The sequence below is a fragment of the Schistocerca cancellata genome, chromosome 6, assembly GCF_023864275.1.
Source record: "Schistocerca cancellata isolate TAMUIC-IGC-003103 chromosome 6, iqSchCanc2.1, whole genome shotgun sequence".
Lineage (NCBI taxonomy): Eukaryota > Metazoa > Arthropoda > Insecta > Orthoptera > Acrididae > Schistocerca > Schistocerca cancellata.
Genome location: NC_064631.1, coordinates 205,317,645 through 205,343,853, shown reverse-complemented (window position 1 = coordinate 205,343,853; position 26,209 = coordinate 205,317,645). Strand labels below are relative to the sequence as shown.

The window sequence follows — 26,209 nt, the reverse complement described above, 5'->3', positions numbered from 1 at the left end:
TACGTCTTAGTCATTACTCTTTATTCATATTGTCACTAGAGTAATATAATTTTCTTATTTAAACTATTGTCATGATGTAACTCTGATGTGTGAAATGCTGCGTGTGTGGAACACTGGTCCGATGTAAGAGAGCGCCTGATGGCCCTAATCAGATCAGGTTAAATAAATAAATAAGAGCTCTTACACAGACTAAGGCTGTCTACAGACCGATTTGTCTACAGACCAGAGGTGAGGCAGTCGACTGAGAAGGCTTTACACCTCACAGCTACAGATCGTTCATCTCTGACGATTGACCCTTTATTTTATGGCGAAACCTCGTGTATTATAGAAGTGCACGGGAATGTGAATGTGCTGCGAGGCAAGCTGCGCGCTGAGAGAGCGGCTGTGGGGCCTGGTGGTGGCTGGCTGCGGCAGGGCACTCACATCTGACGTCGAGGCGCACCTCGGTGTCGGCAGAGCCGCTGCTGTAGGAGCCGTGCAGCGCGACGCACTTGAGCGGCGAGCCGTGGCGCGCGCGGGCCACGCGCAGCTGCAGCACGCTGTGCGCCACCCAGGTGCGCGGGTTGTCCGCCTCCTTGGCCGTGCTCAGCGAGCTCTGGCTGGTCACGTCCTCCTCACCTGCAACGAGACCACACCGCACTCCAGCTGGGCGCTCGCAGCCAGCAGCAGATCGGCAGCCTCCGAGTGAGCATTGTTCATATACACCGGATGACGGAACTCGAGAACGAAATTAACTTTGGCCTGATGTGTCACTGCCAAGTAGCGTAGCTCGCTGAAACTTGGAATAAGCTTACGATGGGCGTCCCGTACTGATTTATAATTCATTTGCTGCCATGATTCACGCGTGGCGCCATTTGATTCACCACTGTAGCTACAAGTATGTACTACACTACTGGCCACTAAAATTGCTACACCAAGAAGAAATGCAGATGATAAACGCGTATTCGTTGGAGAAATATATTATACTGGAAAATGACATTTTCACGCGATTTGGGTGCACAGATCCTTAGAAATCAGTACCCAGACCAACCAACGATCTCCGTAATAATGGCCTTGAGGAACACTCTCTTGAAAATTCTGAAGGTGGCAGGGGTAAAATACAGGGAATGAAAGGCTACATACAATTTGTACAGAAACCAGATGGCAGTTATAAGAGTCGAGGGGCATGAAAGGGAAGCCGTGGTTGGGAAGGGAGTGAGACAGGGTTGTCTATCCCCGATGTTATTCAATCTGTATACTGAGCAAGCAGTGAAGGAAACAAAAGAAAAATTCGGCATAGGTATTAAAATCCATGGAGAAGAAATAAAAACTTCGAGGTTCGCCGATGTCATTGTAATTCTGTCAGAGACAGCAAAGGACTTGGAGGAGCAGTTGAATGGAATGGACAGTGTCATGAAAGGAGGGTATAAGATGAACATCAACAAAAGCCAAGCGAGGATAATGGAATGCAGTAGAATTAAGTCGGGCGATGCTGAGGGAATTAGATTAGGAAATGAGAGTTTTGCTATTTGGAGAGCAAAATAACTGATGATGGTTGAAGTAGAGAGGAAATAAAATTTAGACTGGCAATGGCCAGGAAAGCGTTTCTGAAGAAGAGAAATTTGTTAACATCGAGTATAGATTTAAGTGTCAGGAAGTCGCTTCTGAAAGTATTTGTATAGAGCGTAGCCATGTACGGAAGTGAAACATGGACGACAACTAGTTTGGACAAGAAGAGAATAGAAGCTTTCTAAATGTGGTGCTACAGAAGAATGCTGAAGATTAGATGGGTAGATCATGTAAGTAATGAGCAGGTATTGAATAGGATTGGGGAGAAGAGATGTTTGTCGCACAACTTGACTAGAGGAAGGGATCGGTTAGTAGGACATGTTCTGAGGCATCGAGGGATCCCCAATTTAGTATTGGAGGGTGGCGTGGAGGGTAAAAATCGTAGAGGGAGACCAAGAGATGAATACACTAAACTGATGCAGAAGGATGTAGGTTGCAGTAGGTACTGGGAGATGAAGAAGCTTGCACAGGATAGAGTAGCATGGAGAGCTGCATCAAACCACAACAACAACAACGAATGGGCACTGAGTAAAAACAAAACTTGGATGGCGTGTACAGGTAGAGCAGCCCATGCAGTTCCAACACGATACCACAGTTCATCAAGAGTAGTGACGAGCTAATTGCTCGGCCACCATTGACGAGACGTTTTCAATTGGTGAGAGATCTGGAGAATGCGCTGGCCAGGGCAGCAGTCGAACATTTTCTGTATCCAGAAAGGCCCGTACAGGACCTGCAACATCCTGTCGTGCATTATCCTGCTGAAATGTAGGGTTTCGCAGGGATCGAATGAAGGGTAGAGCCACGGGTCGTAACACATCTGAAATGTAACATCCACTGTTCAAAGTGCCGTCAATGCGAACAAACGGTGGCCGAGGCGCGTAACCAATGCCACTCATACAATCACGCCGGGTGTTACGCCAGTATGGCGATGACGAATACACGTTTCCAATATGCGTTCACCGCGATGTCACCAAACACGGATGCGACGATAAGGATGCTCTAAACAGAACCTGGATTCATCCGAAAAAATTACGTTTTGCCATTCGTGCACGGAGGTTCGTCGTTGAGTACACCATCGCATGCGCTCTTGTCTGTGACGCAGCGTTAAGGGTAACCGTAGCCATGGTCTCCGAGCTGATAGTCCATGCTGCTGCAAACGTCATCGAACTGTTCGTGCAGATGGTTATTGACTTGCAAACGTCACCACCTGCTGACTCAGGGATCGCGACGTGGCTGCACGATCCGTTACAGCCATGCGGATAAGATGCCTCTCCTCCACTGCTAGGCCGTTGGGATCCAGCACGGCGTTCCGTATTACCCTCCTGAACCCACCGATTCTATATTCTGCTAACAGTCACTGGATCTCGACCAACGCGAGAAGCAATGTCGCGATACGATAAACCGCAATCGTGATAGGCTACAATCCGACCTTTATCAAAGTTGGATACGTGATGGTACGCATTCTTCGTTACACGAGGCGTTACAACAACGTTGCACCAGGCAACTCCGGTCAACTGCTGTTTGTGTATGAGAAATCGGTTGGAAACTTTCCTCATGTCAGCACGTTGTTTGTGTCGCCAACATTCTATGAATGCTCTGAAAAGCTAAACGTTTGGATATCACACAATCTTCTTTCTGTCTGTTAAATTTCGCATCTGTAGCACGTCATCTTCGTGGTGTAGCAATTTTAATGGCCAGTAGTGTACTTTGCTCTAACCGCAGATGACACGATAATCGCCACAAGTGTTTTCGCAACTGCTGTCATGATTTGAATGGGTCAGTGCTGGACGACGTAATTTCTGTGATAGGAGGGGGTAAACGATGAGGATATAAAGAAGCGATTGGTGGCTGTGTGAGGAGTGGGAGCGACACCACGAAAAGTACTCTTGCAACACGACAATGCTCCTACCCATACGCGTCGGGAAACCATGGCTTCCAGCATACACAGAAGTAACTTCAACAGTATACTACGGGAGGTGACTAAAAGAAATAAGGACTACTATAACTACACTGAAGTCACCGCAATTCCTGCTGGTTGCAAAACACGAGACATGGTGCTTAATAGTGTGTGTGACCTCTAGGTTGTTAAGGATTTCTTGTGGTAGAGCGTTGCATTGCTCTACCAGCGCGGTTGAAAAAGTCAGGAAGGTCGTTGGTGCATGTAGAAGTACTGCAATACGTCGTCACAACATGTTCCACGAGTATTCCGTGGGATTTAATTCGCTGAATATCCTCTGGTTTCAAGAGCTCGCCTATCTCCGCTTTTCAGTGCTGTCGCAGACTGCTATGTGTAAAAATTAAGTTAGAGCTGAATGCATCCGTGAAGAACACGCACATGGAGGTGAAGTAACCCACAGCGTCACAGTAACGTGGCCAGCGAGTGCACCGTCTTCGCAGGTTACGCTGTCATCGCGCCTGTGCAACATTACGCCTCTCTACACCGTAATCCATGGAACATCAAAAACAATAAGGTTCGATAATGTTGCTAGGTTCATTACATGTTCCCACCTCTCGCCGTATTAGGAAAAATCTAGCATTCACAAACATGAAAATTTTCCATGTCCGTATTTTCACAGATGGTTGCGGGACTCGGCTGTTCGATACGGGGTGTCACATGAAACGTCTTCCAGCCACCCAGTTTCCCAACTTATTTTATTTAGCTACCAGTGTCGGCAATTTACTACGCCATCGTCGACAGATGATGGTCGAATTGATCGCTATAGACCACAACCTAGGTGGAATCTTCCTACTCGACGATCAGGGTCCTGAAGATGGCTCAGTAAATAGCCTAAACTGGTAGACAAATAAAATAAATTTGGAAAGTGCTCATTTCTATCACTATACTGTGATCCCCTTCTAAGCGGGACCCTTAACCTGATTAATGCTTCCCATTACTCATGTTTCCCCTTTTGACTCCTCATTACTGTTGCAAGTATGTTCTAATTTGGTCTCACCATAGGTTGTAGAATAGACACAGCACAGTACAGCCCACTTTCCCAACAGCTGTCACTACATGAGTGCACGACATGGAGTCTTATCATCGAGGCCAGCACTGGAACGAAATGGGTTCTCTGGAAGGAGGGTGAAAGGACTGCGGATATTCACAGGCGATAAACTGTAACTGAGTGTGAGTGTAAGAAGCGGGAAGTCTTAGCAAAGCTTAAGGAATAGGAAAGGCAGTTCTGACGTTGCCCTTGATAACGGAAACAAGGTTAAAGAAAAATCAAGACAACTTTATAGTATTTGTCAACCGGGAGAGAGCGTTAGACAATATCAGATGGTGCAGGATGTTCACACTTCTCAGGAAAATAATGATAAACTATAGGTAGAGATGGGTAAAATGCAACATGTACAAGAGCCAAGAGCGAATAATAAGAGTGGAAGACCAAGAACGAATTGCTCGGATTCAAAAGGCTACATCTGAGGGATGCAGTCTTTCGCCCCTACTGTTCGATCTATTCATCGAAGAAACAATGACGTAAATAAAAGAAAGGTTCAAGTGTGGAATTAAAATTCAGGGTGAAAGAGTATCAATGATACGTTTCGCTGATGACATTTCTATCTTGAGTGAAAGTGAAGTAGAATTACATAATACGCTGAATGGAATGAACAGTCTAATGAGTACAGAAAATGGATTGAGAGGAAATCGAAGAGAGACGAAAGTAATGGGAAGCAGAAGAAACGAGAACGGTGAGAAATTTATCAGGATTGGTGGCACGAAGAATATGAGGTTCAGGAATTCTGCTACCTAGGCAGCAACGCATGGCGGACGGAGCAAGGAGGACATCAAAAGCAGACTAACAAGGGCAAAAGGGCGTTCCTGGCCAAGAGATGTCTACTGGTATCCAACACAGGCCTTAATTAGAGTAAGAAATTTCTGAGAATGTACGTGTGGAACACAGCATTCTATGATATTGAATCATGGACTGTGGGGAAATTGGAACAGAAGTGTTTGAGATGTGGTGCTACAGGCGAATGTTAAAAATTAAATGGACTTATAAGGCAAAGAACCAGGACGTTATGCGCAAAATCGGAAACGAAGGAAATATATGGAAAACGCTGACAAGAAAAAGAGACAGGATGATAGGACATCTGTGACGACATCAGGAAATAACTTCCATGGTACTATACGGAGCTGTAGAGGGTAAAAGCTGTAGAGGAAAGCAGAGATTGGAATACATCCAGCGAATAATTGAGGACATGGTTGCCAGGGCTACTCTGCGATGAAGTGACTGGCAGAGAAGAGCAATTCGTATCGCGCGCCATCAAACCAGTCAGAGGACTGATGAATCAAATTAATGAATAGATAAATAAAAGAAAAAATGGGGTCGAGTGTTGTCGCGTCTCAAGAGCACTTTTCGTGACGGTGTACGCTGTCCCCTCTCTGTCACCAGTCACCTGTGAATATCCACAGTGTTTGCACCCAGCTTCCACAGAAATCATGTCGTCCGGTGCTGTCACTCATGATATCACTCCATATTGTCCGCTCACTTAATTACAGCAGTTGATTAAGTGGTCTGTACTGTTCAGGGATCACATTTCTAATGAATTTTCTATCACCTATGGTTAGATCAAACTCCTACGTACTTGCATCTTTGATGGTGAGTCGAAAAGTGCACCATGAATGATGGGAAAATATAAAGTATAAATCAATACGGAAGTCAATATCAGACTAAAAGATAAACTCCTTTGCTGAAGAACAATAACGGCACTTTTTCGAAAGCAATAACTATTCTAAAGTCACCATGATTCATGATGCCCTCCTACTTACCCCCAGACATTACAAAACGTAGGACATGATTCTTCGTAGGGTGTGCGAGCCCCACGGACGGGAAATTTTCATGTTCATGAATACTAGATGTTCCCTCATAAGTCCAGAGGTGGTTGTCGGCCGGTGTGGCCGAGCAGTTCCAGGCGCTTCAGTCTGGAACCGCGTGACCGCTACGGTCGCAGGTTCGAAACCTGCCTCGTGCATGGATGTGTGGGATGTCCTTAGGTTAGTTACGTTTAAGTAGTTCTACGTTCTAGGGGACTGATGACCTCAGCTCAGAGCCATTTGAACCATCCAGAGATGGTTGGTTGGTTGATTCGGGCAAGGCTACCAAACAGGGAGGCCATTGGTCCCATCGGATTGGGGAAGGGTGGGGAAGGAAGTCTGCCGTTCCCTTTCAAAGGGCCCATCCTGGCATTTGTGTGAAGTGATTTAGGGAAATCAGGGAAAAAATAAATCAGGATGGCCGGACGTGGGTTTTAACCATCGTCCTCCCAAATGTGAGAACAGCTTGCTAACCACTGCACCATCTCGCTCGGTACCAGAGGTGGGAACATGTAATAGATCCAGCATCATTGTTGAACATGATCGTCTTGCTGTTTCAGGTTTTATGGTATGGAGACACATCATGTAGCGTGGGCGTACTGACCACCATATCTGTGAATACGGAACCCTCACTGGTCAGCATTATTGTGCTACTATACTCTTTCTCCATGTGGACTTTTTCAGGAATGCATGCTGGCCTGAGTTCATTTTTATGCATCACAATCTGCGACCGCATCGAAAACTGTAGGTGAAGGAGCTCTTGGAACGAAAGGCTAATCGGCATATGGATCGCCCTGCCCGTTTCTCCGACATAAATCCCTTAGAGCACCTGCGGGGTGTAATGTGGGGACATATTGCGGCACGTCTACATCCACCTATGACAATTCAGCGATTGCCAGTCTAACTGGTAGAAATATGAGACGCCCCCACGAAAACTCCTTAGCAGCACTATTGCCAACTTGGAACCACGTTGCAGTGACACATCGTGCGAGAGTTACTTTACATCTTAAGTTTTGGACACCTGTGTAAAACAAGAGGGCTGACTCACCGAGGAACCACTTGATGTTGGCGGCGGGGTTGCCGTATCGGCTGATGCACTTGACGCTGACGCGGTCGCCGTCGTTGGCCGACAGGTTGTGGCCGGGCAGCACCTGGCTGGAGTTGTACTCGATGCGGGGTACCTGCGGCGCCGCTGAAACACCAGAAACGAACACGTTGTTGTATTCTCCGTCAGCGAGGAGAGTTAAAACTTAACGATTAAATTACAACAAAACTTCTTTTAAAACTCTTAATACTTCTAATATCAAAATACGTTTACAAAACAAAGTCACAATTAATGGCAAAACTGCTTTCGAGTCCACACTGCCAGACAAGCAGGAAATAAGGTCAACGTGGCACTGCATAGCAAATAATTTGCTATCAGATGTACAGTTTGACTTTAGAAGTCGTTTATCAACTCAAAATGCTATATTCTCTCTTCTCTGTTAGGTACTGGTTGGGTTAAACAAAATGTTTCAAACGCTAGGCACATTTTTTTTATTTAGCTAAGGTGTTCGATTGTGTTGGTCACAAAATATTGCTCCAGAAGTTGGACCATTAAAGAATACGGGGAATAGTCCACAGTTGGTTCAGACAGCAAAAGGTCATCATTCACAGTGATGAGAATGGTTGCCATAAAGGGTGTGAGTGGGGTACGGTCAAATAGGGGGTGCCCTAGGGATCTGTGTTGGGGCCACTCTTGGTCCATATTTATATAAACGATATGCCCTATAGTATTACGGGTAACTAAGATATTTCTGTTTGGTGTGACACTAGTTTGGTAGTAAAGGATGTTGTGTGCATCATTGGCTCGGTTTGAAACAGTGCAATTCTTGACATAAGTTCATGGCTTGTAGAAAATAAACTAATGCTAAATCACAGTAAGATTCAGTTTTTACAGTTTACAACTCATAATTCAACAAAACTCTACGTTTTATTTTCACAGAATGGGCATATGATTAGTGAAACTGAACAGTTGAAATTTCTAGGTGTTAAGATAGATAGTAAACTGCCTTGGAAAGCCCACGTTCGAGATCTTGTTCAAAGACTTAATGCTGCCATTTTTACTATTCGAACGGTATATGAAGTAAGGGATCGTTCGACACGAAATTTAGTCTCCTTTGCTTATTTTCATTCGCTTATGTCGTATGATATTATATTTTTGGGTAACTCCATTCCAAAGGGATATTTTTGGCTCAGAAGCTTACTAGTCTGGATATTTTGACATTGAGCTCTCAATATATAAATGTTGTTTCTTGTTAAGAATGTCAGCTTATTCCCAAGAATAAGTAGCTTTAACTCAGTTAACACTGGGTAAAAATCCAACCTGCATTTGTATCGGACTTCCTTAACTCTTGTGCAGAAAGATGTGCCGTATACTGCTGCGTCCCTTTTCATTTAACTACGACAAGAATTCAAAAATCTTAGCAGTAATCCGCGCGGTTTCAAATCGAACGTTGAGGAGCTCCTTGAAAAATTGATTCTTATGTTATATTGTTGACTGCGTTTACTGAAATTTATGGCTTGACTTTTTTGGATTCATAAACATTTTATTTTTATCTGTTCTTACTTTTATGTTGTAATTTCATGTACTGACACATTTATGACTTTGGAGATTGTCTCTTCAATTTGACCTGACCTACGGAACTTGAAGTTAAATAGATAAATAAAACTAAACGATTCATAAGGCTAGAGCAAAACTGTAACCTATTTAAGTAATTTTAGACGTTCGAAGCCAGATAACGGAAAGTCGCATACGGAACAATACTGAACAATACTGAGATCCGTACACTTCTCGTATCTCCTAGATAATGGCAAGCCACTGGTGGTGTATAAAGCAAGACATGGCAGCACACATTTAGTTGTCCTGTATTGCACCAAGAAGCAGCTAGTAATTTTTGTGCTCCAGTATGGTAGGCGGGTGGAAAATGGCGTCTTGTAGAGGAAACACAGCGAGTTGTTCGGATTAAAAACAAATGCACTGTGGGACCGATACGGACGCCGATTGTTTTGAATGAATCCTCTTGAGCTGATAGAGATGTAGATGTGAATTACCACCCTGTCCGTATGGTACTATATTATTGTTAGACTTGAGGACAACAAAATTTATTCATGTAGATTGCCGTATCATAGCATGTGGCCATGTGGCTGATTGTGACAACGTGGTACCCTTAAGTAATACTAATATTTAATGGAACCATGGACGGTGGGGTAGTTTGTGTTTATCTATAGCTCTTTAAATGTAAACGAGTGTTGTGCTTGTGATTGCATAACTAGGTCCTGTAATAGGGGTAGTTGTGGCTTGCCAATATAATGACGTTAAATACCTCTATTCTTTCAAGCTATCTGTAATTTTTTCATGTTATCCTGCTGTAAAAAGAAAGACTTAATGCCTAACATACAGTAAAGATTAGATAGCCAAATAGCTTTTTAGCGGGTATAGTGTCGAAATTTTTGGTCTCATATTCTAATTCAACTTTCCTGAAGCACACTGTTCACGGGGAGTACGGCGAAATTAATGCGAGGAACCGTGACCATCTTACACAGTCATCATGGATAACGACCTTAATACCGTAAATACGGTAGGCCTATTCCTATACAGCATAAGAATCTGTTTGTAGTCATAGACATGCTTCCCTATATTCCTGCGGAGCATCATGGTCATTATTTATCCCTGGCTCAGTACGAAGCCATAGAGCAACGAAATAAATTCGAGTCGTCTCCTCGCATCCGTCTTTATGAGCAGGCTAATCTCAGGGACTTTTGTAGGGATTTGATCAGGTTTTCGTTAATACGTACACTGGTTCACGAAGAATATTTTTGTATATAATTTTAAGTATTTTGTACAAATGTTTCTGAATTAAGATTAATTAAATTTCAATTGTGAAAACTATTCCACCGACACCTAGCGAACAGTCAGCTTACCTCCAGAGATCAGCAGTGCCATGAAGCAGCAGAACGCGTGACCACATTCGCGTTTAGTTTGATGGTCTACTAAAGTTACACTCGAGCAGTGACAACAGTCGGGCTTGTTTACTCCTTTGTTCCGCCGTAGCCCTCCGAGTGAAGAAATTGACTCTTGCCGTAGTATGTCTTCAGCTGTGAGTGAACTTGAGTCAGACAGTTGCCCTTCTCTATCCTTTTTAAGGTGTTTCGTTTGGTGACGCGTTCGTCTTTTTTTTCTGATTCACAGTTTCCCGGCCGGCCGTTGTGGCCGTGCGATTCTAGGCGCTTCAGTCTGTAACCGCGTGACCGCTACGGTTGCACGTTCGAATCCTACCTCGGGCATGGATGTGTGTGATGTCCTTGGTTTAGTTAGGATTAAGTAGTTCTAAGTTCTAGGGGACTGATGACCACTGATGTTAAGTCCCATAGTGCTCAGTGCCATTTTCACAGCTTCCCGGACGATTTTGTGTAAACGTACAGTTAGCTTTGTGTCTTACCGGTCCATCCGCTTCTCTTGAAATTCATGATTGGTAAATGAAAACGTTTTTTGTTTCTCCACATCAGGTTCACACAGCATATTTTGACACTGAGTCTTATGACTTCTTCGTAAAATCCAAGATCCCTCTCCATGTAGACAGGTTGTTACTTGATCACGGCAGTCAGGTTTCTTTCCGCCATAAATATGGGTCAGTTGGCAATGCTGATGTTGAATTAGCGGATAAGTGACACTGTTGAATTAGCGGATAAGTGACACTTATCATAACGATATCTTGCTTAAATATGGTGATGTTAAGGGTATTCGATGAGGCTATTAGTCGAGTCAACACCATTTTCATTCCATCGAGAAGTACATTAGACAGACCATCCCGTCACGTCTTCAGGTTTGTGCTCATCGGTACTTATAGCGGTCAGGTTGGGACATGATTCATATGTAATGACTGTGTGCACCAACTTCTCAACTGATGGAAGAGGGTTTTTGTTTTCAAAAATGCTCTTGGGCAATGACATAAATTGGAAGTAGCTGATTTCGTTCCGCCTGGTGGTAATTCTAGTGGCAAATCACGGCGCGATTTGAATTTATTCACGTGCAATTTTCCTTCGTTAAAACGGAAGGCGGTTTCTGCTTCGGAACATAAGCGACGTCGTACCCGATTTTCAGATTTTTCCCATGTGAAATTCCCTGTATTACTCCTGCTGCGTCAGGTGTCTCTCCTAACGATACAAAATGCTTAGCAGCTTCCTGTTCTCCTCTGGAGGCTGTGGGGCCGGTGGATCCGAGCGTTCGTTTGGTTCAAATGGTTCAAATGGCTCTGAGCACCATGGGACTCCACATCTTAGGGCATAAGTCCCCTAGAACCTAGAACTACTTAAACCTAACTAACCTAAGGACATCACACACACCCATGCCCGAGGCAGGATTCGAACCTGCGACCGTAGCAGTCCCGCGGTTCCGGAGTGCAGCGCCAGAACCGCACGGCCACCGCGGCTGGCCGTTCGTTTGGCATCTGACCTGGATCACACAGAGTCGCCGCGTCAGGGACCGTGTGTGTCTGATCCGTCGCCCTCGAAACCTCCCACACCCCGCCCTCCACCCCACTCACAACTCCCGCAGACATCACAATCCGACGAAAATACGTCTTCCTGTCTCCGTGTTGATCACCATCAACGGAGCTTCGGCTAGTAACGTAAGGAGCTTCCAATATTAAATCTGGTAGTACAGGAGTCGGCCCAGGTTGTTTTGTTGCCCCCTGTCTGCCATGTCGGATGATCCCCTTGCAGAGCATATTCAGATCTCGTTCTTGATCAGCCTACTACTGGGGCGATTTTGCCTCACGGTCAGCCCGTACACAGCGTATCTTACCACATCGCGCTGTCAAGCGCTAGAAATCTCGGCGTAATGGCTCTGCAGATAGTAAGACTGGTCCTCCTTCCTCGGATTCGTCTATGGACTTGATAATGGGTTAATGGCTGAAATGTGGCATAATGGACATAAGATTTGTCCCACTTCGTAAAATGTCTGAGGCATACACCCTTCTTACTTTGAATGTCCACTGCATTGAATCTGATGGACATCTCATTGATCTCCGTCAGTTTATTTATGATTCTAGTGCAGTTGTAATATTCTTGTAGGTAGTATTGTTTACCACATTGATCCTCCCCAGGTCTCAGACCTCTTTCAAATATGTCGCCTAAAGATTCGATGAGTACTGCTCTATCTTATCCGTCCGTAGTGGCCGAGCGGTTCTAAGCGCTGCAGTCTGGAACCGCGCGACCGCTACGGTCGCAGGTTCGAATCCTGCCTCGGGCATGGATGTGTGTGATGTCCTTAGGTTAGTTAGTTTTAAGTAGTTCAACGTTCTAGAGGACTGATGACCTCAGACGTTAAGTCCCATAGTGCTCAGAGCCATTTGAACCATTTGATTTTTGCTCTAACTTATCGTGAAGGTATTCTGTCACTGACATTGAGGTTCTCGATTCTGGTCGGGGGATTGGTTATCATCTTTTTGGTCTTACCCTGGTTGTTCTCACGCACCTTCTCGAGCGTCAAACGGTGGCGGTGTCGAAATTTTACAGAGAGGAACGCCGTTATCCTTTGCGTAAGAATCCTTGGAACCTTCTGCCGGGTTGTGACTTCAGTACTTAATTTTAATATTAATTGTGATCTCCATCAACTGGTTAGTACGATGCGTTTGTGCGTTGTTGGGGGACATAAATTTCCAACGTTGGTGACACTGAAGTTTCTTACTGTGAGTCTAGGAGCAGACATGATAGATTTTATTCTGCCGATGTTCGTGTCTTCAGATTCTAGCACTTGACGTAATTCCTGCTCGTCCCAGGCGGCTGCACGTAAGGCCTCCCTGGTTTGTCTGACAAACAGGTTTCAGGTGCTCTCTGTGGCTGACACTGTCGCTGAGCCAGATGCTGTCGCCGATCGTATTTCAAAGGAAACCACTTAACCTGCAAGATGCGAGCAACCGCAGAGGTTGGGATTATTGTTAGTTGGGAGATCCAACGCTAGGCGCGTTACGGGGCACCTTGGCGAGTTGGGTGGGGCCCCTTATGGACTTGGCTGACAAGAAGGGAAAGGAAATCAATGTGCACTCCGTGTTCATATCGGGTGCAGTCATTCCAGATATGGAAAGGTTCCTCCCGGATGCCATGAAGAGCACATGGTGCAGCCTACTGCAGGTAGTGGCTCACGTCGTTACCAATGATGTGTGTCACTTTGGATCAGAAGAGATTTTCTCTGGTTTCGAGCAGCTAACAGAAGCTGCTTGCAAGATGAAAGCAGAGCTGACCATTTGCAGTATAGTCGACAGGACCGATTGTGGACCTCTAGTACAGAGCTGAGTGGAGGGTCTCAATTAGAGGCTCAGACGATTCTGCGGTGTAGGCTCCAGATTCCGCGACTTGCGCCAAAGGCTGGTAGGGTTTCGGGTTCCGCTGAATAGGTCAGGTGTCCACTATAAGGAGGAAGAGGCTACACAGGCAGCAGGGGCTGTGTGACGTGGACTGGGCGGTTTTTACGTTAGAGTGTTTAGGAAAAACACAAGAAGGACACCAGTCACAAAGGGAGCAGGCTGAACACAGGGAGAACGTAAATATAGTAACCATTGGCATAATAGTTGTAAAGTTTCGTAGCTGTGTTGGGAACGTACCAGAGCTCCAAGCGCTAATAGAAAGCACTGCTGCTCAAATCGTTATAGGCACTGAAAGCTGGCTAAAGCCGGATATAAGCTCAGCCGAAATTTTTGCGAAGAACGTAACGGTGTTCCGAAAGGAGAGGCTAAACACGGGTGGCGGTGGCGTGTTTGTTGCTTTTACAAGTAGTTTAACTTGTCGCGAAATTGAAGTAGATAACTCCTGTGAGTTAGTATGGGCAGAAGTCATTGTCGGCAACTGGAATAAAATAATAATAAGATCCTTTTACCGACCTCCCAATTCAGATGATACAGTTGCTGAAAGGTTCAAGGAAAACTTGCGTTTGATTTCTATCACGTACTCGAATCATACGATAATACTTGGTGGTGACTTTAAATTATCCTCGATATGTTGGCGAAAGTACATGTTTAATTCCGGAGGTACGCATAAAATATCATCCGAAATTGTGCTATAAAAGCATTCGCTGAAAATTACTTCGAGCAATTAGTTCAAGACCCCCGGGGATAGTAAACGGTTGTCAATACACACATGACCCTTTAGCAACAAATAATCCTGATATTTATGAAGACAGTAACTGTTCTCGAAAGAACAGATTACTGTTGTTGACCGTGCAGCTTTTCCCTGGAATAACTGATGACTAACTGAACCCATCAGCTGCCGAAAGGTGTTGTTGATATACCTCGATGTGGACAGCTGAAAATGTGTGCCCCGACCGGGACTCGAACCCGGGATCTCCTTAGCCACCGGCGACACAGATGAATAGCACGACTGCAGGGACTTATCCCTTGCACGCTTCCCGTGAGACTCACATTCCCAACTGTCCACAATTCTACTCATTGTGAATGGGAAAATGTCTATAAGGTGCGTTACATATGTAGAATTGTGGCCAGTTGGGAATGTGAGTCTCTCGGGAAGCGTGCAATGGATAAGTCCCTGCAGTCGCGCTATTCATCTGTGTCCTCGGTCACGCAGATGGATAGAGCGTCTGCCATGTAAGCAGGAGATCCCGGGTTCGAGTCCCGATCGGGGCATACATTTTCAGCTGTCCACATCGAGGTATATCAACAACACCTGTCGGCAGCTAAGGGTTTCAGTTAGTCATCAAATAATCCTGAGTTCATAACGAGCACCAAAACGCATACAGGGATTAGTAAACACAGGGCTGTCGTAGCGAGACTGAATATTGTAATCCAGAAATCCTCCAAAAATAAGGGAAAAATATACTTATTTTAAAAAGCAGATAAAAATTCACTTTGCGACTTCCTGAGAGAGAATCTCCACTCCTTCCAAATTAATAATATAAGTGTAGACTAGATGTGGCTTGAATTCAAAGAAATAGTATCGCCACTAATTGAGAGATTTATACCAACTAAATTAACAAACGATGGAGCTGATCCTCCTTGGTAAACAAAACGGGCTCGTTCACTGTTTCAGAAACAACGAAACAAACATGTCAAATTTAAACAGACGCAAAATCCCCAAGATTGGCGACGACGAAAGATCCGTACACAAGGATTGGAAAGTTGCACAGGTCACACCAATATTCAAGAAAGATAGTAGCAGTAATCCTCTAAATTAAAGGCCCATATCGTTAATGTCGAAGTGCAGCAGGATTCTGGAAAATATATTGTGTTCAAACATTACGAATTACTTCGAAGAAAGCTGTCTATTGACACACAGTCAACATGGGTTTTCAAAACATCGTTTCCGTGAAACACAACTAGCTCTTTATTCAAATGAAGTGTTAAGTGCTATTGACAAGGAATTTCAGATCTATTCCGTGGTTCTGGATTTCCGGAAGGCTTTTAACACTGTACCACACAAGCTGCTTGTAGTGAAATTGCGTGCTTATGGAATATCGTCTCAGTTATGTGACTGGATTTATGATTTCCTGTCAGTGAGATCCTTACCAGATAGGACTGACGGAGTCATCGAAAAGTTCAAAGAAGGGCAGCACGGTTTTTATTATGGCGAAATATGGGAGAGAGGGTCACAGAAATGATACAGGATTTCGGCTGGAAATAATTAAAAGAAAGACTTTTTTCGTTACGACGGAATGTTCTCACGAAATTCCAATCACCGACTTTCTCCTCCAAATGCGAAAATATTTTGCTGACACAGACCGACATAGGGAGAAACGATCACCACAATAAAATAAGGGAAATCAGAGTTCGTACGGACAGTTATAGGTGTTCGTTCTTTCCGTGCGCTATACGATAATGTAAAAAATAGAGAATTGTGAAGGTGGTTCTATGAACCCTCTGCCAGGCACTTACATGTGATTTGCAGAGTATCCATGTAGATGTAGATGTATGTGTAATCACTGCGCTGTTGCAGCAGCTATCAACGTGAAGCAACCACACGTGAAGTATTGTCGAGCCCAGTGGATGCTCAGGTTTTCTCATCTTGCTCATGGGAGGTGGAAGTTTTGCCTCCGTTCGGTAGAGCGTTACCCACCCTCACTGGGACAGTTGTCTGTGTAAGCAAAGCTGCGACTCAGTAAAACTTGTTAAGTTATCGTGCTGCAATGGTGAGAGTCTTCCAGATGTCGAACAATTGTATTATAACTGAAATGTGTACGAGCAGGCTATGCCTCCTGAGGATCGCTGACGTTCTGCGGATCAAGGCTATGTTGCTGCTGTTTAAGAAGCAACTTATGGAAGGGTTTGAGGCGAGATCCAAGCCGCGTTCTCTCGTTAACAAGGAACTGATATCCTTGTGCCACCTGCTTCGTCATCCCACTCGTCGTCGCTGTTTTATTACGTTCCTCACCGCGTGATGATGACCATCAGTTGACTACTCGAGGTGAGGTGACTCAAGTTTACACCGATATTATGCAGTGGTGTATGAACGGGCGACTGCGTCTTCCCCATTTCCGGCGACAGTTTTGCGACCTTCGGTGAGATTATCGCCTGACTAGAAGTTGATTTTAGCGGATTTTCAGAATAGTGAAGAATTTTATTTTATTGCTCATTCTCACACTCATAAATTCTCAGATTCGGACTGCCGTTCGAAAGAATACTATTTACATTTTTGTCATACTGAGATGTCCCCTTAGAAAAATTTATCGATTACTGTACTGGTTAAACCCTTCCGTTATTTGATTTTCAATCTGCTGAGCAAAAAGGAACGTACTCAGACATTTATCTCTTTACTTATTGTGATCATCAGTAAACTGACACACAATATTTTTTTTTCGCAACGCAATCCCACTTTCAATAATCCCTACAAAAGAATGGCCATGACTAACAATAACCTATACCTGTCATGAATCACTTACCTCACAAAAATCTTCGTTACTCAAACTACTGCAATACAGCGTGTTCCAATACTGCCAGCTGAATAAAAAATTCTAACTACTGAAGGCACTAACTACTGATAGGCATAGTTAGAAAATGAAAGATTTTGGTAGAGAACAGACAATGCATTTACCTTAATAATGCTCAAAAGTCATCATATATACAGTATATCAGTTCATTATATCCAATATTACAAATTTACTCTTTCTGATGGACACACGTCCAGATCGTCCGCTCTCTAAATTCTGCCATCTCTCTCCCGACATCCACCACTGCTGGCGGCTCACCTCCAACTGCGCAACCCTACGCTCTGTTCACATCCAACTGCCCAATACTACAATAGCAAATATTCCAACAATACAAACCAGCCACAGACTTCACACAGCACAGTCAGTGATTTTCATATAGAGCGCTACGTGGCGTTACCAACATAAAAATCTAAACAGCCTACTTACAATATCTTGGGTTGAGCTTTTACTTGAAATTGTTTTAATTCCGGAACATCATGGCCTTTTAACCGCGACTCATTTTCGTTCCCCCACTCTATCCAAAAGTGCTGCACGGGGTTCTCCTTACTGATTGGTCCTGTGATTGACAGACTTCAATACTGCCTCCCTGGCCGTACAATTTTGACTCCGGTGGTGGAATATAGGGATGTGGTTTCGGTGGAGGCTGTTATATGTATTCGTTACGCTTTTGCCTTTTTGGATTTATCCAAGTTACTTCGACCGGCTTTTGGAGACTGTTCGCTTTACCGCTCCTGTATGTGTCATTCTTCTTACTCGTCAAGAACAGTGCGGCGTCAGTGGCGATCAGTGGACAGCTGACGCCGCCCCTTGTCCTCTATCGGAAAGTGCCTCAGGGCAGTCCTCTCTCTATATCTTTACTTGCCCTTCCTCTTGAATAGTTGTTGCGGTAGGTTGGTAATCGGCTGTAAGGTTTAAAAGTTTCAGGGAATGTGGTCGTTCTCCTTCATCGAAGTAAGAGAGTTCCCTTTTTAGAAGTGACAACTGATGGTTCTAGTCGTACTTCAGACGGGCGCTTGAATAAAGAGAAGTGCAAAATACCTAAATCTACGCAGTTTTGAGGACGCCGTCCATTTTTGGGGAAGTTTTGTGGCTCGGTATACGTCTTTTCGTTGATCGTTTCCACTGAAAGTGGCGGCTTTGAACCGAAAATCTGCTACTGGTAAAATCCAGGTTGCCATACTGAAACATGAACGACGCTCGCTCACAATTCTGAAGAAACTGCGAACATTGGATTCCTGTTTTATATCATGCAAATCTTTCCTTCCGGATAGGGTAGCGAAAAAATTGCGGCGACTCTTTGACCGATTCATATAAAAACGCCATATCTCTAAACAACGTTACCAGATTTTGAGGAAGCACCACACTGAAGGTGGCTTTATTTCTCTCAGATATCACACGCAACACGTCTGCATTGTAGGTCTGACGCATGACACTGATTGTTACCGGTGAATTGTATACTTTAATTTCACTCTTGCGTACCCAATGAGTCTTGCTTCGCCTGTTAACGTAGGTCGCATTCTTATCAAACTGCGTCACATTCGAGAATATCATATTGTGGTGAGCTGTGACGACGTCTTGTGGTGGTAAGTGGTGACGACACAGTTCCTGTTCGCTCTCGGGTACGGGATGGTCGGCTCCAATGCCGTTGAAATATTACGACCGCGTGTTAGTTGGAAGGTTGTATCGACCAACTTCAGTTTCCCGATTCACACGGTGGAAGTGGCTTCCTGTTGGTACAGAGTCATTAATAACGTAATACCTACTAACGAACGTCTACAGTGAATTGGACTTAGTGACACGCCAACATGTTGTCGATGCGGTTCTGTGGACACGCTTCCGCATCGATTTTCCTGTAGTGGTCACCTTGCGAACTGACCATGGCTGTGAAAGCTCTGCTTACACCACCGGTTCGTGTGTGTGTGTGATTGTCTGTGTGTGTGTGTGTGTGTGTGTGTGTGTGTACCGGGAGGGGGGGAGGCGGGAGGGGAGAGGGTGTTTTTTCGACGTTTCAACAGCACATCTTACAGCATATGGAGATGCGTCGCAATTGCCCCATTACGGGACCAATTTTGTAACATGCTGATCACACGTTTACCATAAAGGGTGTTGGTTATGGTGCTCAGTAGATGTGGACCTTATTAGGTATCGGGAGGCGCCATTTTGGGGTATATGACTGTTATCATCTCTCATTTCAATCTCTGACAAGCTGTTTCGCCGGTTGCTTTATACGTTGTACATACGGGAAACAGGAAAAAAGACGTTTAGGCACGTGTTTTGTTCTTCAGCTGTTTGTTGAAGCAATTAGGGTTAGCAAAGAACTTGTAAAACGGTGCCTGTAAATCAAGATAAAACAAAGAAAAAGGTCGGTAGAACACTTTCCAGCGAAAAAAAGCTGCAGTGTATTTGGCGATAAACTGTAAGTTTGTAGGGTCGAATCCCGGCTGGAGCACTTTTCTTCACTCTACCTTTTAGCCGAGTATTCACATGTCAAGGATGTGGAGATTCGCCGGAAATGAAACGTGTTGCGCATTCCACATTACACTGTGTAGGGACATATAAGTCGCTTAACTTACATCCACCGGATTGCAATCGTTTCAGGAGAACTGCATGGCGACGGAACATGAGAGTCCAAAACCTGAGGTTCAATTATTTACTCAAATTGTAGCCGCAGCATAGTATGCAGCTTTACGACGTTTATATAAGGACATTTTTGCAACAGTGCAGCAGATGACTCAACTTCCAACTTCCTGCTTTCATTGAGGCACAAGTAGATGTGAACACTGAAAATTCCTGGCAGATTAAAACTGCGTGCTGTACCCAGACTCGAACTCGGGGCCTTTGCCTTTCGCGGGCCAGTGCTCTTGTTGGTAGAGCCGTTACCGGCGAAAGGCAAAGGTCCCGAGTTCGAGTCTCGGTCCGGCACACAGTTTTAATCTTCCAGGAAGTTTCATATCAGCGCACACTCCGCTGCAGAGTGAAAATCTCATTCTGGAGATGTGAACGCTATTCTCTGCGTGGTTGTAAACTTTAGAATTGTTTAGAAAACTGATAAACGGATCTTCGTGTGTGATAAACAGATTTAGGCTTTTTAAATGTAATAAAAACATGAACACGGTTTTCTTGAATAGGATTCAGATATTTCTTGCGGATAAATACACAAGATATCGGATTGGTTGAGAGATGTTTCTCGAAATATGACAATTTCAGACAGCCAATTTCTGCTTCCCTTAGATTACCAACTGAAAAAAAATGGTTCAAATGGCTCTGAGCACTATGGGACTTAACATCTATTTGTCATCAGTCCCCTAGAACTTAGAACTACTTAAATCTAACTAACCTAAGGACAGCACACAACACCCAGCCATCACGAGGCAGAGAAAATCCCTGACCCCGCCGGGAATCGAACCCGGGAACCCGGGCGTGGGAAGCGAGAACGCTACCGCACGACCACGAGATGCGGGCTTACCAACTGAAACTCGCACTATTAATTCACCGCAAAACTCTCCAAAGAACGGGCTTTGAGTTACACCATTCCGAAATTTCGTAATCAGTATGACCAATAATGGAAATCGGCATTGATGTGAGACTTACAGTCTGAAATATTCGAATATTTAAACCAGTAGTCGCTCTGCAATAGTTCCAGGACAATTATTGCATTGCGAAATACGTGCGAATCCAAAATACATGGTGTTTCATTTTTGTGTTTAAAGCAAAACGTTTTCTGAAAACGTTCTTCAGCAGCTTTGCTTCGTTTATACACAGTACATTCTTTCAGCATCTCAGGAGATCATTGCACTTTCAACTTTCCTTGAATCAATCCAAGACGTTGTTTCGATTCTTTGCGTGGCACGCGAACAAGTCTGCAATAAAGAGCCCGCGACTAAGAACTGGAGTAATGAGTATCAACACTGCCTCACAATGTGTACTGAGTTTCACAAGAGGATTGCTGTAACACGAGCAAGATATGTAGATTAAGCTTGTTTGTTTTTCCTTTTTTTTTTTTTTTTTTTTTTTTTTGTTTGTGCCGTCTCAGGCATCATCCGGTACATATAGAATCGTTCACACCCACACACACCCATATTTCGCACACCATATTTACGTTACTTATAAACATATTACAATTGTCAGGACATGTGCTCACATCATTACCGCAAGCTGTCACTCCAAACGGCAGTTCTGTATGGAACACATAACATTCAACCCTCCAGAATACTTTCATGTCATGTGCTGTTTACGTCGTGGGGATTCACTTACTGAAGTGTGTACTACGAATCTTTTTCGTGGCCCACAGACAAAATACATTACGTGAGCCAAGTCATCTAGTCAAAGATACTTAATGTTAATAATACTATTCTGGGTCAGGTCGCTAGTCTATCAACAAATGATGCACGTAAATTTTGCTTAGAGTTTTTTGTAAGAAGCCTTGACAATGTTTCAATAGCACTAGGGATACCTATTAGAGAGGGAATAATCTCATGTAACTTAAGTTACGTTCAGAATATAAGCATACTTTATGAACTAAAACAATCAAGTCGACGGCAGAAATCATAGATTAAGTCCTCCAGGAAATCCAAGAATTGCAGAAATCATATTAATCCTCGTTATGAGGAAAAACTTAATCTATGATTGCTGCTATTCGACTAAAGCGTTTCAGTTCATGAAGCATGCTTCCAGTTTTAACGTAATGAAAGTTTTGCGACTATATTCCCTCTGAAGACGCTACCCCTAGTGGTACTGAAACCTGATCAATAAACTTTATGCAACCGATTGGCTTTATATACCATTTTTAAAGGTTTATTTACGATTGCTGTTGTCAACTATGTTTAAAATTGCATGAAGGGCATAAACACCATGGTATCACATGGAATGGTCATTCCTGACAAGGAAAGCCTGCTAGCATCAAATGAGGACTTTAATGTGTAGAATACATTTCTGAGAATGTTCATCTGTAACATAACATTGTATGAAAGTAAATCATGGACTACGAGAAAACAGGAAAGCAAGAGAACAGAAGCGTTTACATGGACGGGTGTTCAAAACTGTGTGGACAAACGAAACATGATAAAGTTCTCCCTGTAATCGGCGAGGAGAACGTCATGTAGAAAATATTGACCGGAAGAAGGGGATGATTAATCACGTGGTAAGATAGCAAGGACTTCCATGTTGATACAGAGTAAAAGCTATAAGAGTGGTCTGAGGCGGAACGTAGTCAATAAATAAATGAGGACGCTGTGTGTCAGTGCTACTCTAAAGTGAAAAGGCTGGCACAAGAGAGCAATTTGTAGGAGGGCACATCAAAACAGTAAGCAGACTGATAATCAAAAATATAAAACACAGGGAGGAACTTAAGACGTTTCGAAGCCTGTGCACTTCTCATTGCTAAAATGTAGTGTCACAATCGCATTTCATCTGGCTGACGAAAACCAGAACACTGCTAAAATGTACGTGTAGCCTCCAACATGCAGGGTTTCCCGGGACCTTAGTGTCAAGAATACACAGTTAGTGAAGGATACTAAATTGAATGCTTTGAGATAAGACTCTACTGTCAAAAACTAGTAACTAATTTCTCGTAAAACACTGTAGCAATATCGTGAACATCACAACTGACAATAATACACTGTTGCGTTATTTCTAATACCAAAAAATATCAAATTTTCCTATGTGCATTGAAATTGTCGTCTGAAATCCCGTCACGTAGTTGCTGTTCAGTTTCTGTTGCCCTTTGGATTACTTACAGTAACGACATCATATCACGCAATAGAGAAAGACCCCAAAGGTTTCAGATCCGGCGATTGCTCTGTCCGTGTGACAGAACCTCCCAATAAATTCCAGGTGTTGACGTGTTTGCGGTCACTGATACCGAATTGTGGTGCCACTACATCGTCTAGAGAATCTTACGTGACGTAAAGCGACTAAATTCATACCTATAGTGAACACTATGTTACGAGCACCACTGAAACTGATGTTGTACAATATCCGTCTCGTATTGCTCGTGCTCTTCGACGACCTTGTGGTGTTCACATTTTCACTACACGCCTGATTTGCGGCAGTTCGAAACACCACCACCTTCGATAGACGTCTCTTTCATGAATGATACCCAACGGAGAATATTTACGGCCATCTCTCTTCAGTTGCTACTTCACTTCTGCCTTATCACGTAGATAAGAAAAAGTATCGTCTTCTGCAAGAGAATGTTAAATTTGTGTGTACCAACCTCGTTTCACCAAATCTTGCTATGCGTCTTCAGTGGTTAATAATATACTAAAAAATTCTTTAATTATACGTAGTTAGATAACAGATCTGTGGTGATGATTGGCAGTTCATTTAATTATGTAAATATTTATAACAATGTGATTGTGTTTTGCGCCGGCCGCGGTGGTCTCGCGGTTCTAGGCGCGCAGTCCGGAACCGCGCGACTGCTACGGTCACAGGTTCGAATCCTGCCTCGGGCATGGATGTGTGTGATGTCCTTAGGTTAGTTAGGTTTAAGTAGTTCTAAGTTCTAGGGGACTGATGACCACAGCTGTTAAGTCCCATGGTGCTCAGAGCCATTTGAACCATTTGTGTTTTTGCAACTCATTTTAATTTTTATGCCATTTTCTTGATTCCATATGATCATCTGTGCATACGAGATGCATATAGCATAGCTTTATTTCAATTAATATGTCACTTTTAGAGCCTGAGTCTGAGAAGCTTTTCTTTACGAATCAGCATGGTTTTACAAAGCGTCGCTCGTGCGAAAATCAGCTTGTCCTTTTCTCACATGGTGTAGTGCAAGCTATGGATGAAGGCTAACAGGCAGAAGGCATATTTCTAGATTTCCGTAATATGTGCCCCATCAACGAAGGTACGAGCATATCGAATAAGTTCATTATAGTGACTGGCTTGAAGTCTTCGTAAGTAACAGAAACCAGTATATTATCCTCAACGGCGAGTGTTCGTCAGAGACAACGGCATCAGGAGTGCCCCAAGGAAATGTGATAGGACCGCTGTTGTTCTCTGTATAAATAAACGATTTGGTGGGCTGGTGGGCAGCAATCTGCGGATGTTTGTTGATAATGCTGTGGTGTATGGTCAGGTGTCAAAGTTGAGTGACTTCAGGAAGTTTCAAGACAGAAAAAATTTCTAGTTGATGTGCTGAATGGCAGCTAGTTCTAAATGAGGGAAAATGTAAGTTAATGAGGATGAGTAGGAAAATAATGTTCAGATACAATGTTACCACTGTCCTGCATGACGCTGACAAATCGGTTAAATATATGTGTGTAGCGTTGCAAACCGATATGAAATAGTACAAGCATGTGAGAACTATGGTAGGGAAGGGGGATGGTCGACTTTGATTTATTGGGAGAATTTTAGGAAGGGGTGGATCACCTGTAAAGGATGCCGCATACAGGACGCTGGTGCGACGTATTCTTCATTACTGCTCGAGTGTTTGGGATTGTACCAAGTCGAATAGGAGGAAGACACTGAAGCAATTCAGAGGCGGGCTGCTAGATTTGTTGCCGGTAGGTTCGAACAACACGTAAGTGTTACAGAGATGAAATCAAATGGAAATCTCTGGAGGAAAGGCGACCTCTTCGACAAACACTATTGAGAAAATTTAGAGAACCGGCATTTGAAGCTGACTGCTGAACGATTCTACTGCCGCCACCATATATTGCGCGAATGGACCACGAATATAAGATACGAGAAACTAGCGTTTATGCGGAATCATACAGACAGTCGATTTACCCTATCTCTATTTGCGAGTGGAACACGAAAGGAAATGACTGGTAGTGGTCCGCCTCGCACCGTACGGTGACTCGCGGAGTGTCTATGTAGATGTAGATGTAGATGTAGATATCCCAGCACATGACCAATGTTGTAGCACGATGCGCATTTTCTTTTTCACAAAGTTTAGGGCTGATTAACGAACCATGGGAGTTCTAGAGCATGAGAGTAGAGTGGGGGAGAGTGGTGGGGAACTGCATTTATATATATATATATATATATATATATATATATATATATATATGTGTGTGTGTGTGTGTGTGTGTGTGTGTGTGTGTTTGTGTGTGTGTCTGTGTGCGTGTGTGTGTGTATGTGGGTCCAGATTATCTTCGCAAGAAATCCGAAAGCTCCTAGATTACTTAAAACCTATTACGCTGCTTTTTCTTATGTTTTCGTACAATTCGATGGCCAAAAGCGAGTTCACACTCTCAAATGACGTGCGGAGAACCATTTTTCCCAAGCTCAGTTCGCAAGTGGAACAAAAGAACAGAAATATCGGTACAAAGTAAACTCCGCAGTACGGTAGTCTAGTAATTATGTAGACATAAGTGGATGCAGGTGAAATCATGAGCAAAAAGAAAGGTTGCTAGAAGGTGAGAATGAGGCAGTAGATATGTTAAATAGTGCTACACTATTACCAGTCGGTCACGATGTAGTTAAATAGCTGAAATAGTACAATAACAGAGACTGAGAACAAGAATGAACCCTGGGGAAACAGACATTGCCTACAGCACGCAGTGACGCGGAAGACAAGCCGACAGATAGCATTCCAGAATACTTTCTAGAAGAACGCTTTCTCGGAAATGATGCGCTCTAATTAAATGTTAGTCGGCCTTCACTGACTCTAAACCGCTTTCGCTAAGAGGCTCGTGACTTTCCGAAGCGACCACCTCAATTACGACGCAGATGAGGGCCACGGCTAATCTGAGGGCCATGGAGGGCCCGTTCCCCGAGTCTCTTGAGCAATAACGACGGACGTAAGGTCACACGACGCACTAAAACGACACAGGACGACTCCGCGCCAATTCTAGCCTGGCATTCAAGTCGACTATCTTGCTCAACAGTCTGAAGAGTACTCGGAATTCTATGGTATGGAAGCA

The 26,209-nt window shown here is 43.9% G+C and overlaps 1 protein-coding gene across 1 annotated transcript in view; it reads right to left on the bottom strand.

Annotated features, from left to right (window-relative positions):
- Positions 1-26,209, bottom strand: part of LOC126088250 (irregular chiasm C-roughest protein) — a 379,377-nt gene that overhangs the window by 136,982 nt on the left and 216,186 nt on the right. The window contains exons 5-6 of the mRNA XM_049906380.1: positions 7,413-7,556; positions 424-618 (exon numbers count right to left, since the gene is read on the bottom strand). Coding sequence (XP_049762337.1) covers positions 424-618; positions 7,413-7,556 — 339 coding nt within the window. The remainder of the gene's footprint in view (positions 1-423; positions 619-7,412; positions 7,557-26,209) is intronic.